This window comes from Antennarius striatus, chromosome 18 (genome assembly GCF_040054535.1).
Source record: "Antennarius striatus isolate MH-2024 chromosome 18, ASM4005453v1, whole genome shotgun sequence".
NCBI lineage: Eukaryota > Metazoa > Chordata > Actinopteri > Lophiiformes > Antennariidae > Antennarius > Antennarius striatus.
Window position 1 is genome coordinate 7446515 of NC_090793.1, and position 15369 is coordinate 7461883.

The 15369-nt window shown below is 40.4% G+C and overlaps 1 protein-coding gene across 2 annotated transcripts in view; it reads left to right on the plus strand.

The window, feature by feature from the left end:
* LOC137611953 (ephrin type-B receptor 1-B) overlaps positions 1–15369 on the plus strand; it is a 168561-nt gene that overhangs the window by 57104 nt on the left and 96088 nt on the right. For both annotated transcript variants that reach the window (XM_068340180.1, XM_068340181.1), the window contains exon 3: positions 11699–12380. In XM_068340180.1, coding sequence (XP_068196281.1) covers positions 11699–12380 — 682 coding nt within the window. The remainder of the gene's footprint in view (positions 1–11698; positions 12381–15369) is intronic.

Consider the following 15369-nt stretch of genomic DNA (forward strand, 5'->3'; position numbering starts at 1 on the left):
CCCCACGAATCGGTACCGGTACACGGCCCAGGGGTTAGGGACCATCCATCCATCTATATTTTTTCCGCTTTGTCCGCCGCAGCGGGTCACGTGGAGCTGGAGCCTATCCCGGCTGGCATAGGGCGCGACACAGGGGACACTACGGGCACGACGCTAGTGCGCCACGGAGCCACACACAAAGACGGGCAACCACGCACACACACACTTACTCCTACGGGCAATATGGGACCGGCCAATTAACCTGAAGTACATGTTTTTGGAGATGGGAGGAAGCTGGAGAACCCGAAGAGAACCCCCCACCGATTTACTGTGTATTGTAATGTCAAGTATTTGGTCCCCACATTGTTGGTAAACCCATTCCTGCGAGAAAGTCCCCAGTTCCAGGAGCCTACAATTGCGTAAAAATATGAGATTTCATACAGTACATAGTCGTCTTTATTGTGTGCTGGTTTTTAGGGTTGATCTAAAAAATCTTTCTAACTATTCACACTCAAAACAAAAATAAGATTGAGGTAATTAATTTATCACGTGAGACGGCATGGTGGCATAGTGGTTAGAACTGTTGCCTCACAGCAAGAAGGTCATGGGTTCACGACCTTCATGCTGTCATGAACCGCAGCATTTCCAACATGACCTTTCTTTGTAGAGTTTACATGTTCTCTCCTTGTCTCTATGGGTTTTCTCCAGGTACTCTAGTTTCCCCCCCATCATCAGGAAAGACATGCTTCTAAGGAATAGCAGGTTATGTTGGTCTGTAGTGCAGCAGCTCAGGACCAACTCTCTATCTAACCTTGGAATTTTGTTGTTCCATTTGCATAATGATAAATAAAGCTCTTAATCTTAATATGTGAGCCCCAAACAAGATAAATTCAACCAGGTCACTGACTGAGTTAGTTAGAAGAGGATTATGATTACTAGGAAGTTAACACTGAATACATGTTGTATATCTGAAATCAAAGATCTCAGATGAGATCTCAAATTTTATCATGTCCAAATTTTATCATGTCCATAAAGAATAAAGGAATTTCGTGACTTTACCAGGTGCTGCATCAAGCTCAAGATGAATTGAAAAGGTGTGCTTGAAGTTCTCCATGTGTACAATGCTGAGAAGACAAGATAAGGAAGGTGACTTGTTGAGGTTTACTGTCATTAAAGGATAGAATTTTATGAGGTAACAGAAGGCAAGTCAAATATAGGAAACAAAGAACGGCAGAAGCATAAGGTGATGTTAGCTCCGGGTGTCTTCGAAAAGCAAAAAGGTGCAGGAGGCTCCTTTTATTGTATCTCCTATTTAGAGATACCATAAGGCAAATTGAGTTAATTAGCCTGTGTTTGTATACTACCACAAGGGAATACATGAATATAAAGGTGTACAAATCTGTATACACACATCCAATAATTCTAAACCATTAAAGAAAATAAACAGGAGACTCCATCTTCTCATTTCTAAATCGTCAAAAAATTTTATCCAAGAGAAAGCAACAGAAATGCTTTCGCATAGAGCGTGTCTGGAAAATGGGGTGTGAAGTGTGGGAGGGAAGTATGACAGTAATGGTGAAGGAACTGGAAAGGGTTTGTAGGGTCAGGAAGAAATAAGGGGAAGGGCAATTTGGTAAAAAACTGGATTAATAGAGGGTAAGAGATCAATGGGGCAAAAGACGAAAACAGCAGCTCTCTAAAACTGCAGCATGTTGCTGAGTGGGTGCATGTGGAGGAGAGCTGAGGTTAATTCATGTGACTCTGGGAGGTCATAGACAGAGTACAGGCTGTGAGGTGAAAGCCTTTGGGGGTGGGGTGTTAGTGAGGTGGTGCCAGCAGGGCAGCACTGGCTATGCTGAAAAAAGCTTCGGCTGCTGTCAAGCGTGGAGAAAGAGGGCAGGCTGGTGTGGTTCTAAGGGGCTTTGGGAGCCTGGGGATAAAGAGTTGGCCAAATGAGCACAGAGAGGGATGTGGAGGATAAATGCTGGGAGACAGCAAAGAGCACCGGGAGTAGGACTGAGGCAGAACAATGAAGAAGAGACTCTGTAAAGGTCCCTCTGTTTTGTTGTAGTAGCAGGAATACAAGAATCAATGGCAACAGGAAGAATCCCCCTCCCAAAATGCTTGTATTTGCACTGGCTAGGAATTTTGAGCATTGTGTGGACTATGTGGTCTCGGGCAAATTTTGAATAGCCTAAATGTGCTGTTGCATATCAGTGCTTGCCTAATGGAAATATGCAGAGGGGAAGTTAGAAGCCAGCCCATTTTGGGTATGGCCCCTGCTGCATCCTGTGCTTTAACAAAGCTTCAGCGAGCCTTAACCGGACAGGTGTCAGCGTACACTCAGCGATTCCTTAAGAGCGCAGATAGATCCGTAGCTGCCATCTCACCATCTGCTGACCACATTCAATACGCCTCAATTATTCATACTTGAACAGACAGACTGGCCGTGGCTCAGTGGGCATGAGGGAGCAGGGGAGCAAAGAGTAAAGAGAAATGAAAATAAAGAAAAGGTAAATGAGGATGTAGGAGAAGATTGATGGATTGCAGTGGAAAGAAAAAAAAATAGTCTGAAGGTGTGAGAAACATGTAGAGGGATGAAGGAAGGATGGAGCTGAACTCTGAACCAGGGGAGTGCATGCTGAAATAGAACAAGAAGAGAAAAACTAGAGTGACTCACGCTGAGTTGTGCTTCACCAGCCAGCTGAGAAGAGTGCCTTCATTACATGCATGCATGCAAACACACGCTCATTCAAACATGATTGGAAACTGCACACATATATGACAGTCTTCCCAAACACAAGCATATACTTACACAGTCACGCATAAAACACCTGATAAACCATTCATAAATGACATACAGGTATACAAATGACAATCTGTGTAATACATACACACATGTGAGACCCATTGCATTTTACTTCTATGGGTATTGAGGGCAATTTATGCTTGTAGTTACACAGATGAATTCTCTTAGAACCCAGACACAGATGCCTCTGCTCAGCATGAAGACCAGAATAGAAGAGCATCGAATCATTAATTTCGCTATGAATGAAAGGCTTTGTGTTTCTTTGTGTTCTGGAGTCAGTGTTTGACTGTTTGTTTGTTGTGTCTGCGTAACTGAATCCACTCCCATGCCTCTCCTATATTTTCCCAACATTTATTCTTTTTTGGTTGAGTTTCATTAAATTCCAAACATCATTTTCAAAAAGACACAGCCAAGCCAGCAGCATCTGCATTGAGTCAGTCAGAGAAGATTGATTTGTATCACTACTTCAATTGCTCATGTTTCACCATATGTAACAGGTCAGTACAAATACACTTTAAAGCTTGTGCAGGCAGTTGCATCTGAACACGCTTGTTTGTATTTATGACATTTATCAGGTGACCTTGATGGTGTTCTGCCCCTCACTATGGGCTCCAGGATGTTTGTATGCTATCTGTAAGCTGCATATCAAGACTATGTGGGGATGAACACACGGGATAAAACCATGCCATATCTATTTCTCCTGTCACTTGTGACAGAATTCTTCAGGAAAAAAAACAATGTTTTTTGAACTCAGTTAATATAATATAAAATTTGTTTTTGTGATTTCTCATTCGAGAATAAGGCAAAATGATCCAAGCTGGATCCCAAATCGAAATTGTTTTCTGCAACCACTCGTAAAAATACTTATATTAACATACTTCAAGAGTCATGATTTTTACTTCACATCCCAGCAAAAAAGTAATGCTGGCTTGCTGGAATTTATATCACATCCCTGACTATTTCTTTATTGTTTTTTTGTTTGTTTTTTTTACACAATTTTCCTGTTTTTATTTTTTAAATAAATTTTGATGTTACTTCAATTATTGATTTCTTTGTCATTGTATATTCCCTTCATTTTTCAAATGTATGAATTATCTTAGATGTTTAGGGGAACTAAGGCCAGATTTTCTGTAAAGAATAAATAAAGAAACAAAGTGATAGAATAAGGTAGTCTGATTTGTGTCAGTGGAAGTGATTGTGTGTCTACCCACTTGCTGTAGAAGGACACACAGGAATATAGACAGGAAGGGATATTGTTCATCCAATGATCTTGATCCCTTGCGGTTCATCACGAATGCCCAATTTTAATATGTTCACATGTTGAATCTTCCTCTTCATAATCCTCCATGATGGATGCAAAGAACAGCCTGAGGTTTTATATCATTTGAATGAAGGAATGAATGATTCAGGATAATGGTTCTATTGGTGACTGAACAGTTGCAGAAGGCTGCCAGCTTCTTGGTCTTTCTTGAAATACTTGAATAGGTGTTGCCAGAGGTGCATCATGCATTAAAGATCTTCATGAATCAGATTCAACCAAGTAACAGTGACTTAGTTCATACAGTAATTTTAGTTTTTTGCTTTCCATTTTACCCTGATAATTAATTTTGTAAGAAAGTGAATTAAATAATATTTTTGCACTGATTCCTCACATATATCTACTAATTGGCTTTATCTCTTTTTTGACCCAGCCAAACTAAAAATTGGACACTACTGGCATTTTTTTTTAGCCTTTATTTGGACAGGACAAATAGAAAAGGGAGAGAGAAAAAGGGGAGGACACACAAAAAACGACTACAAGGTGGAACCGAGCCAGAGTTCCTGCTGACAAAATACAGGTTCCATGTATGGGGTGCATGTTATGCTAGATGACTCTGGTTCTGTGAGATCCAGTTTGTAAAACTGGCTTCTCGTGTTAGCAATTTTGTTGATGTTCATCACAAGAAATATAGTATATTTCAGTATTTGCATTTTATGTAGTTTATAGCAGTTGAGAGAGAAAAAACAAACTTGTACTGGCTTGATTGCGACAAAGGGCTGCTGGTTGTGATGCAGACAAGGGTGACCACACAGCACATAGACATATTACATTTACTGACCTGTACACAAAGGAGGCCAAGATATTTAAACTGTTTAGTTGTCCATCGTCCTTTACATGAAATACATTTGGCTGAGGTGTTGCATAACCATGCCTTTTTTCAGGAGAAAATAAAGCCATGCAAACTTGAATTAAATAGATCATTTTGTTTTGGTTTTAACCCACCATCAACTTGAACTTAGTTACGTAGCGTACAATTTCAACAATCATATTGATCAGGGCCTTGGTTATGGTCAGGGAGCAGATCCTCAGTTTCTTGCAGCCACAGTTTTATTTAGGCCGTGTGAAACTGAGTGACTATAATTATTGAGCGAATGGGATGTGGCGGTGCTTGGGAGTGTTTCAGACATCACCATTTCCTCCCCATCCATCACAGTCAGCCGGGCAGAACTAGGCCACAGATCCCCGCAAAATAATCATTCCTATGCAACTGGCCTGACAGGAGCCCTTATTCAATAACACAGCTGATCAGAAATGATAATGGCAATCATGCCACTGCATATTTTAGAGGCTGTGTGTGTGTGTGTGTGTGTGTGTGTGTGTGTGTGTGTGTGTGTGTGTGTGTGTGAGAGAGAGAGAGAGAGAGAGAGAGAGAGAGAGAGAGAGAGAGAGAGAGAGAGAGAGAGAGAGAGAGAGAGAGAGAGAGAGAGAGAGAGAGAGAGAGAGAGAGAGAGAGAGAGAGAGAGAGAGAGAGAGAGAGAGAGAGAGAGAGAGAGAGAGAGAGAGAGAGAGGTGGGGTGGGGTGTCACAAAGCTCTTGGAATATGTGAATTTACAAGACTCTATGACCATGTGTCCCAATGCTTGTGAAGGGATATGAATAAATGTGACTGCAGTTTGTTCAGTGTATACCAACTGTTGCACTATATCCATTCTTGACTGCAAAGAACTAACCCAAATGTTGAAATGCAAATATTCTCATTAAGTCAGAGGAATTCGAAACAGCCTTTGGAAAGAAAAAACTTATGCTTGTCATTTACCATCAGCATTGAGCTTTGTGAAGTGAAAAGAGTATCTTAAAGCAGGGACATAAAGAGTTCGCTCTCGTAATTTTTCATGTCCACCTATGAGCCACTGTCCTTCCGAAATCCTGTCCATTATGACTTTTGCCTACATCTGCTCCGTTCCCTATCTCTGGTCTTTTCTTCTTCCTTTTTATTAAAACCTAGGTGTTTAAATGCTGATTTATTCATGAACAGTTAAAATTAAAAAAGATACTAGGTATACTCTCCTTGCTCTGGTACATTTGTTGTGTTGTCATGAATAACAAATAGGATCATTATTGAAATATCAATCTGAAGCTACTAGTTTGAAAACCAATCTTCTGCTTTCCTCTACCTACCTGTTTTAGTCCTCCAGTGATCGATGAACAGACAGCTTTTGGTAGAAGTTGCTCCAAAATTTACGGATACAAATCTAAACGCATTGGCATTACAGTGATTACTGTTGAAATACACGGTCCAGTCCCAGAAGCCATTGGGAATTTAACAAGACAGACTTTTCTTGTGGACTTTTTCAACCTCTCAGCATGGGAAAAACAAACAGTGCTGATTTTAGGCTAGTCTGTAGGAACACAATATGACCATATTGATTATTGGAAAGCAGACCTGCAGAGAGAGAGAAAAACACTGAAATCCTCTCAAAACTACAAAAAGCCAGTCGACAAAATAGTAAAGATTCATTCAGGTTTTGTTCTTCTCATTATTGATAAAATAAAATAAAAAAAAGTTATTCTAATTGCTCTGCTTCTGTGGGTCACTCAATCACTATTCACATACCCATCTGTTTTCCACAAATGTATTATTCCATTACATTCTTCAAAAAGGTGTATTTACTAACACCAAAAGAATTTAAATTTTAATTCCTGAGTGTTGTTTAACAGCTGTAAACAAGGTGTTCCAAACTTGCATTGGCCAGCTTGATGAAATTTAACAAGATGTAGTCATGGTCATTAGCTAGAACTACATGGAGATGATCTTTTCCTGAGCTGCAGATATAGCCTAGAGGCTACATTAAAATCTAGATTCCTTAAGCTAACTTTCTAATACAATTCTTGAAAAGGTCCGGGATTTCCAATTAAAAAGTTCCATTGCAGGAAAGGGACTATATGACCTTTCATATTATTGTTACATAAGTTCTTATCTATGGCATGGCATGGCTGGAATCTTGTTGCATGCTTGCAGTTGCTCCTGTCCTGGTTTTCTTTTGAATTAATCAGTAGTTGAGCACACTCCTCCCATTATTGTCTGCAGGTGTTGCATCCATATTCTGATGGATTACCCTTAGCTTGTGATTGGGGCTCTTTTATACCCAGCTCTCTGTTGGATGCTGTACTGCTCTAGAGGAAGACTGTGGCCATCTGAGCAGCTCTGTGTTATTTTAGCCTTTGAAAGTAATGGCAGCAGATCAATGTGATGAATGGCCTTTATGAGGGCAAAGTATCGATGGCTTGATGGCAGTGAACTGAGGCTGTGGAAAAAGGAACATCAGCCTGAATATATTACAGTCGGTCCCTCTCTTTGATTTCTTTCTACTCCTATATTTCTCTTTTATCCATCACTCTGTCTCTTTCATTCCACTACACTTCCTGTTGCGGCTCAGCTAGCTGTGACTAGTCATTAATGCAAACATTAGTCGCTTTGTGAATCTATAGCTCGTCCATCTCCTGCTTATGAAACAGAGCGGCCATAATGACTAACACAATGGGCACACTTGACAATCAGGGGCAGGGGCAGAGAGTATCTTATATTACTGGCAAACACAAAGCTATTAGAGTGTAGCCGATGGGTGATGTTGCTCATAAAAATGAATGTTGTGTAAAGAGGCTCTGAAATTGGTAATGAGAAATAGATATATAGTGATTTCCAAATGTATGCATCTAACATTGAGCCAAGAACTGTCTGTCTGGCAGGTGGTGTTCCACGCTTGACACATAGTGTTGAGGTGATCACTGATAAACAGTAGAGTCTAAAGATATGAGAGTCAGAAAATCTTTGGGACATTGGAATACAAAGGTTACAGCAGATGGCAGTCAACATGAACTTGGTTTATGGAGAATCACCAGCAATACCTGTTTAAGAAGCTAACAAAAAACCATACCAGCAGCAAAACTCAATGTGCCCACCCTGGAGAAGGCCCAACCTCAACTAATTTAATTTCAAAAGATGTTATATATTGCTTTCTCTGGAGTTACCGTAATCCAATTTTCTTAATGTTTCACCATCACTCCCTTGTAATGTTTACACCACCACTTTTATAGCTATGTGGCATTATACCAAACGTCATCCAGTGTCATCCAGTTGTAAGACTGTTTTATATTTCCTGTTTAGTTTAATGGTCGTGCAGAATTGAAGAAATGTCCTAATAAGGACAAACTAAAACTGCATTTTTATTTTACTTTCCTCAGATTGAAAGAAACGTTTTGTCTGGTCATGATTATATGAGGTACATATTAATGCAGTGATGAAATAAATTCAGTTCAGTGCCTAAGTATACTAAGTATTCTTCACTGTCAGGAAAAAGCTGCTATGATCTGCAGTGACCGAATTTTTCTGTAAGTTACAGCAATCAAGTAATAAATAATAATGTTTATAATAGTTGTAAAATTGTTTGATTAATAATTAATGGAAAAACATTAGATTGATATGAGCTACATTCCTACACTAAGTTATATCTGGAATGATGAATAGGTAGTGTTGATTTAATCTTGTCTCTCAAAAACATTGGTAATTTGTAACAAGGCAACGAGGAATTTCAAATTTAACTGTTTTGATAACCCTAAATGAGTCAATGCCAACTGTGATGTGGTTTTTGGGAAAAACAGAATATCAGAGGCTAAGAAAGTGGGCTGTTCAAACAGGCAGTAGATGAATACTGCCAGCCAATTTTAGCTAACTGACTTTATAGAGACATAAAATACTCTTCAAAGTGATGCTGGTAAGTCTTAAAAGTCCATTTTTGTTTGTTTCTAACAGACCCATATCCTCTAAAACATTGAGGTTTGTATGTGCCACAAAGACACAATCTCTTTGAACCAGAATTTTTAGCCAGTATATAGCTGGGATGTGGTATGGTGGTTCAAAAGACGAATGCACTCTGGAACATTTATATAATGGCACTCCAGTCTCCACCCTCACCATTCGCTGATTTGAATGATACTGGACCCAAAGATATATTTGTGCTTAGGTCCATAATGCAGCAACTAAATATCCACAGCACAGGGTGTTATTTTACAGAACAATTCTTGAAGAGGAAATGGATGGAAAGACCTGGGAATTCCATTATCCATAAGGTGACAAGTGATGATGCCTTCTCTTCTCTCTCCGGCAAGGTCAGAGAGATGTCATGAAGTACTGCAGGAGGTATATTGGATTTTTAAATGCTCTTAAAGGACAGCAAAAAAGTAAAAAGTAGAACTAGGATACCAATCAGTACATTGATGTAAAAGTAAGGTATGAGCTGTTGATTTAGACACATGCGTTACATGCATTTAATAGTTACTATGAGATAACAAATGCTAAAGATGCCAAAAGAAGGATACCGATGGTAAAGGTAATCAAATGTTTTGGGCCTATGGAAATAGGAATTTGATGTGTAGCCCTCAGGTCTTCAGAAGCAAAACAACAGCCAGCAAATCAATAAGTGGTTGGCAAACCAGCAAATTATAAACAACACATTCTCTACACACACGCATGCTCAGACGCAAGCATGCACGCACGCATGCACGTACACACACACACACACACACACACACACACACACACACACACACACACACACACACACACACACACACACACACACACACACACACATACACTGACAGAAAAACAGAGATGTAAGCAACAGATGAATATGAAATGGCCAAAAAATATTTTTTTGTAGCTCGCTCCCCTTTAATAGTTTTGTTTGTCTCTGTCACAATGATGACACAGAATCTCAACCAAGGGGAAATAATAAGAAATATAGTTCATTATTTTATGAACCAATGAATTTCTGGACAGATATGAGACAGGCATTATCGGCGAGCCTCAGGCCTCTCTCTGGCATGAACGATGGTGGTCATTTGGCTTGACGATGGGCAGTGAGGACCCCCTCCTAGACTAGAACAGACGGGTGCAGAAGAGCCTAGGGCTGGCTGTATTAATGAACAGCCAGTGCTGAAAGGGACAGGTTCCTGTAATGCTGATGAATGGTCATTACAGAGCCGAGACGAGAGCTGAGAACATGAGGGAAAGATAGGAGAAGGGGAGAAGACTATAGCAGAATGAGCTCAGGGGGAGCAGCACTGAAATTTTTTTTTAAATTTGCACCTCATATTTCTCTAAACCTGTTTGTCATGTCAGTAGCATCACTGTTGTCCATGTGTCTGAACGCTCCCCTTCTCCTTGGCCCCAACTGACCTGAGACCTTTCCCCCACTTATTGCCATATATTCTATTCATACCCCTTGGCTACTGTATACTTTCAAACCCCATATTTGATGGCTCACTTGTGCCCAGTATATCTTGACCCATGTCATTTTATGGACTCGTCTAACAAGATTTCTGCATTCCTTCCGTCATCGGATCAGTTTGTTGGGAGAGTTGATGTTTTCTCTCCATTAGTCATGATTTAGCAGCTGGGCTTGTAAAGGCCAGGAGAAGGAGGAAGGACCAGGAGATATATATCCACACAAGAAACATGAACTGACTGAAGGACCTCTCACTCTCCACCCTAGACCTCATTAACTCCTCCTCGCCTACAGCTGTTTGGATCATTGGTGGAGTGGAAAATTCAGGGAGCTGAATCTGTGAGCCAAGCTGATGCTTCAAATAGGAGTAAAATAAATGTTAACTACAACGGACGTGAACTAAGGAAATATTTCAAAACTTCTAATTTCTATCTCTCCTCCACAAAATGTCATTTTATATCAACAGGGATTAATATGAGTGTCAAATTTTACTTAGCTTTTGTGTTTTTTCTTTCTACTATGCTGCTCTATGTCAAAGTATAACATATTTAATCTGAAAATAGACATATATTTAGATATTAATTTAGTAGACTGCTGCTCTGTCTTGCCAAACATTTGTCCAACAGGACAATTCCACCTTAAACTATGCTTTTATTGATTTAAAATATTTATCTTCCTGATTCTCAGTAACTGTGTCAAAATGTGAGGAGTACATTTTCATTGGGATTTGGTGTGCTGCATTGAAAACCCAAAGGACTTCTCATGCTCATCCAACATGCTTTCTGGGTCACACCTGCAAGAAATGACTTGCCATGAATTTTGCGTCTGTCCAAGTGCAAATGCCTTTCCATCAGACTGGCCATTGGCTGCCATGTAGTAGCCCCCATCTGTTTAATTGTAATTCAATAGTGCATAATTTTGAATTTGTTACACACCATAATTCACATCGCGTCAACTTAGTGCCCTGCCATGCTCAGCATCGGCGGCAAATTGCAGCACAACCAAAGCAATTAGTGGGCACATGCTTTTACTCTGTGGCAGTGCACATACTATAGTGGATGAATGCATTTACAGAACAAGATGGCAAGGTGTTTTTTCGCTGTTGCGGCACTTATGGGATGTTTCATCATTCAGAAAAAGAAAGATATTTTTTGTATGTTGAAAGGATAAATATGCCCTGTTGCTCAATGAGCTGATTTCTTTTAATGTAGAAAGTGGAATGATATTTAGTAATTTAGGGAAATCAATGTTATGGGAACAAACTTATCTGTTGCTAATATAATATTCATATTCTTATGTTAAAATAAGTGCGGCTTATTTCTCACAGTATGATTAACTGTCTCCGTCTTTCTCTACTTGTAGTGGGAAGAGGTGAGTGGCTATGACGAAAACCTCAACACCATCAGGACCTACCAGGTGTGTAACGTCTTCGAGCCCAGTCAAAATAACTGGCTCCTCACAACCTTCATTGATCGACGTGGAGCTCAGAGAATCTATGTAGAGATTCGATTCACGGTGCGCGACTGCAGCTCCATCCCCAATGTTCCTGGCTCATGCAAGGAGACATTTAACCTCTACTACTATGAAACGGATGCTGTTATTGCCACAAAAGGCACCGCTTTCTGGATGGAGGCCCCTTACCTAAAGGTGGACACCATTGCTGCAGACGAAAGCTTTTCACAGGTAGACTTTGGTGGACGCCTGATGAAGGTCAACACAGAAGTACGGAGCTTCGGGCCGTTGTCTAAAAACGGCTTCTACCTGGCATTTCAGGACTACGGTGCCTGCATGTCTCTGCTGTCAGTCAGGGTCTTTTATAAGAAGTGCCCAAGTGTGGTCCAGAACTTTGCAATTTTTCCAGAAACTATGACAGGGGCTGAGAGCACCTCCCTGGTTATAGCCAGAGGAATCTGCATTCCCAACTCAGAGGAAGTGGATGTCCCTATTAAGCTGTACTGCAATGGAGATGGAGAATGGATGGTTCCGATTGGCAGTTGCACATGCAAGGCTGGCTTTGAGCCTGACAACGGCAACATATGCCGAGGTAAGTACAGAAGTCTGATTCGATATGTGCAGCATCCTACTTACAGATTCTGTTTTCCACCACTTAGAAGATGATGGATGACTCATCATCACTTCATTGGCGATGGTCGAAATGAATTTGTTCTATTTTAAGCTTGCATCTACCAAGGCATCAGCATACGCTGGATCACAAATCGGGGAGAGCTAAATTGACTGTTTCATTCATTTTGTTCAGCCTGGTGTGTTGCAATTCTTCCTTGATCATGTCCACCTTTGGTTTAAAAGAAAGGTGCATTAGCATTGGTGTTTAATTTGTTGTGAATGCAAGCATTCTGGGTCATCTGTTTTGCAAAAGGGAAGAGATTTGATTCTGCCACAGCACTTTGCGAATACTATGTTCTACAGAATAGACAATAATGCGTGTATTAAAACAAAGTGAATCAAAGGTTTTTAGTTCAAGTGATCACTTTATCTTGCTTTCCATCTGTCCTCTAATGCACCTTTAAAACTCCAGATCCTTTTTTCACAGTCAAACACACATACAAAGAGAACATTTGCTCAAGGTGTCTGGTGATAATGTGAGTGGCTTAAGGCTCTCAGTATGGCAAAGTGTGGGTTGGCCTGCCTCTGGAGGTTAGCAGGAGAGTGTGGAGCCCAGATAAGACTGATTGATGCACATCAGCTCTGATCAATAAATAGATATGAGAGTGCCACATATCTACAAAGCTCAGTGTGTGACTGGGTTTGCTGTATCCTCCTTACTTCGCTCTATACCCATAGCTAACCTCAATCACACAGACACACGCACACACACGCACAGACACACACACGCACACACACACACACACACAAGCCACTGTGGCTGTTAAAATTACTTTCAAATGAAAACGTTGATGCAAAAAGTTATATTTCCTTCGCTCGTCTTGATGCTTGATCTTTTCCTCTCCGAATTTCTTTGCTTTGTCCATTTTTACGCCAAACATACACTTTCACAGCAGAGTAATTCAGGTGTTAGTTGGAAGCTTGTTGTAGCTAGTGTCAGCAGGGGGCATTGACACTTGTGTAAACACCGCAGACACCCACAGACTCACGCACAGGCACTACACTACAAATACTCCTTGAACGGAGGAGGTGACGTGTATTTCCACTGATTCCCACAATCCCTTTGTCTTCTTTCTGCATTTACCCACAACAAGCACACTTCTTGCTGTGTTGTGTTTAACAGGTCTCTTTCTGATGAAAATATAGCAATTTGGAAAGTGGCTTGCGGGAGTTGTTCACCTGTAGAGGTTGATGGTAAATATATATAATGTGCTTTTCATCACCTGGTGCTATAAATTCCACAAGGATGTTGTAGAGAAAGAAAGGAAGTCTTAGAGTGCGACTAAACATAGTGAGTCAAACTTTAAACCATTAGCTCATTATTGACAAGGTTTTTCATTTTCAGTGATCTGTCTAACCTTGTTGATAGCAAATAAATACTGATTGCACTGTTTATTTGACAAGCACTTTCCTCTTACAGTTGATCACTTGCAGGTAAAATAAAGACTCCATTTTAAACACAAATATACCATGAGATATTTTTCAGCCAAACAAGGTCAGTATTTTTTTCCCCCTGTAGCTACCCCTGCACAAGAAGAAGAAACATTTTTTATTAATCCCTCTTTGGAAAATTATTTTTCCACTCATGTTTTTCCAATATATTTTTGACATGCATATATGTATATGTGTGTACAGGCCCCTGAAACAATCAAAAACACACAGAAGGCTTGTAGGCATGCATTATATACAGGTAGAGATGCAGAGTGGCTGGCAGCTCCATCTTGGTGCACCTCAATGAGCGGCTGGTGTGTGTGTGGGGGGGTGCCTTGCTCAAGGGCACCTTGGCAGTGCTCAGGAGGTGAGCTGGTACCTCCCACTGCCAACTTACATGTTGTTGGTCCATACGGGCCTTGAACTGGCCACCTTCCGGTCCCCAGCCCACTATCTAGTGGACTGAACTACTGCTGCCCCTCAATTGGAAGTCAGTTGGAAGAAATCGCAAAGGCCAATAAATACATAAATAAATAAATAAATAAATAAATAAAGACATTAAGAGTAATAGAAACTGAGGTAAAACAAGAGTGTCTAAGAGTCATAGTTCTTTTATTATAGTAAAGTAGCAAAGCTTCTGTCTACTGGCATTCTGCTAACACCACTGCTACCTGGGCTAGCTGCTAGAAACCACCAAATGGTGCAAGAAAGCCAGAAACAACATGAACATGAACTTTATGTTTCAAAACAACTTTAGGTGTTGCCAACAACATATAAGTAGCCTATGTTATTCTTCATGTTGTGATCTGATTGACTCTAGCAACAGCAGCTCTAATGCAAAAAAAAAACAGTTTGGAAATATGTCATAATGACCCCGTCCTGCATCCTTTTATATTTGTTTGTAATGGTGTTTATTGAGAGATACACTATCAGCAGAAATTGCATTCAAATGCAACCTTGGGCATGTCTACTAGAGAAAAAGAGTATACAGAGTTTAAAGAGAAACCGAATACGTTGTCATCCGTGTCTCATAAGTAGCTTACTCTCTGGAGGCTACTATGGAATCTGTTCCCCTCTCATCTCCACTGAAAGGCCCCTCCAATAAGAGCAATCTCAACCTTTTATTTTCCACACAGTCTCTTTTCAGTGGATTGCAATCCATTATCTAAACAAGGAAAGGAAACCTTAAAGTGCTTGTGCAAGCTGAGTACTATGGGCAACCAATCAATTGGGGGTTGGTGCAATAACATGGCCTCAGCATTGGGTCTGAAGTAATTGCCCATTAGATATGAAGTAACAGGAACAAAAAGAATATGAGAGCACACAGTTTAATGCTGAAATAATGCCCCTCGTTGAGATCAACATGAGAAGTAAAGGTATTACAAAGGAAAGGAAAGTCTTCGCTGCTTCAAAGCACAGTAGGAAATAAAAAACAGCTTCTGTTTTGAGCTATGCTAAACAGACCGATAGTACGATTC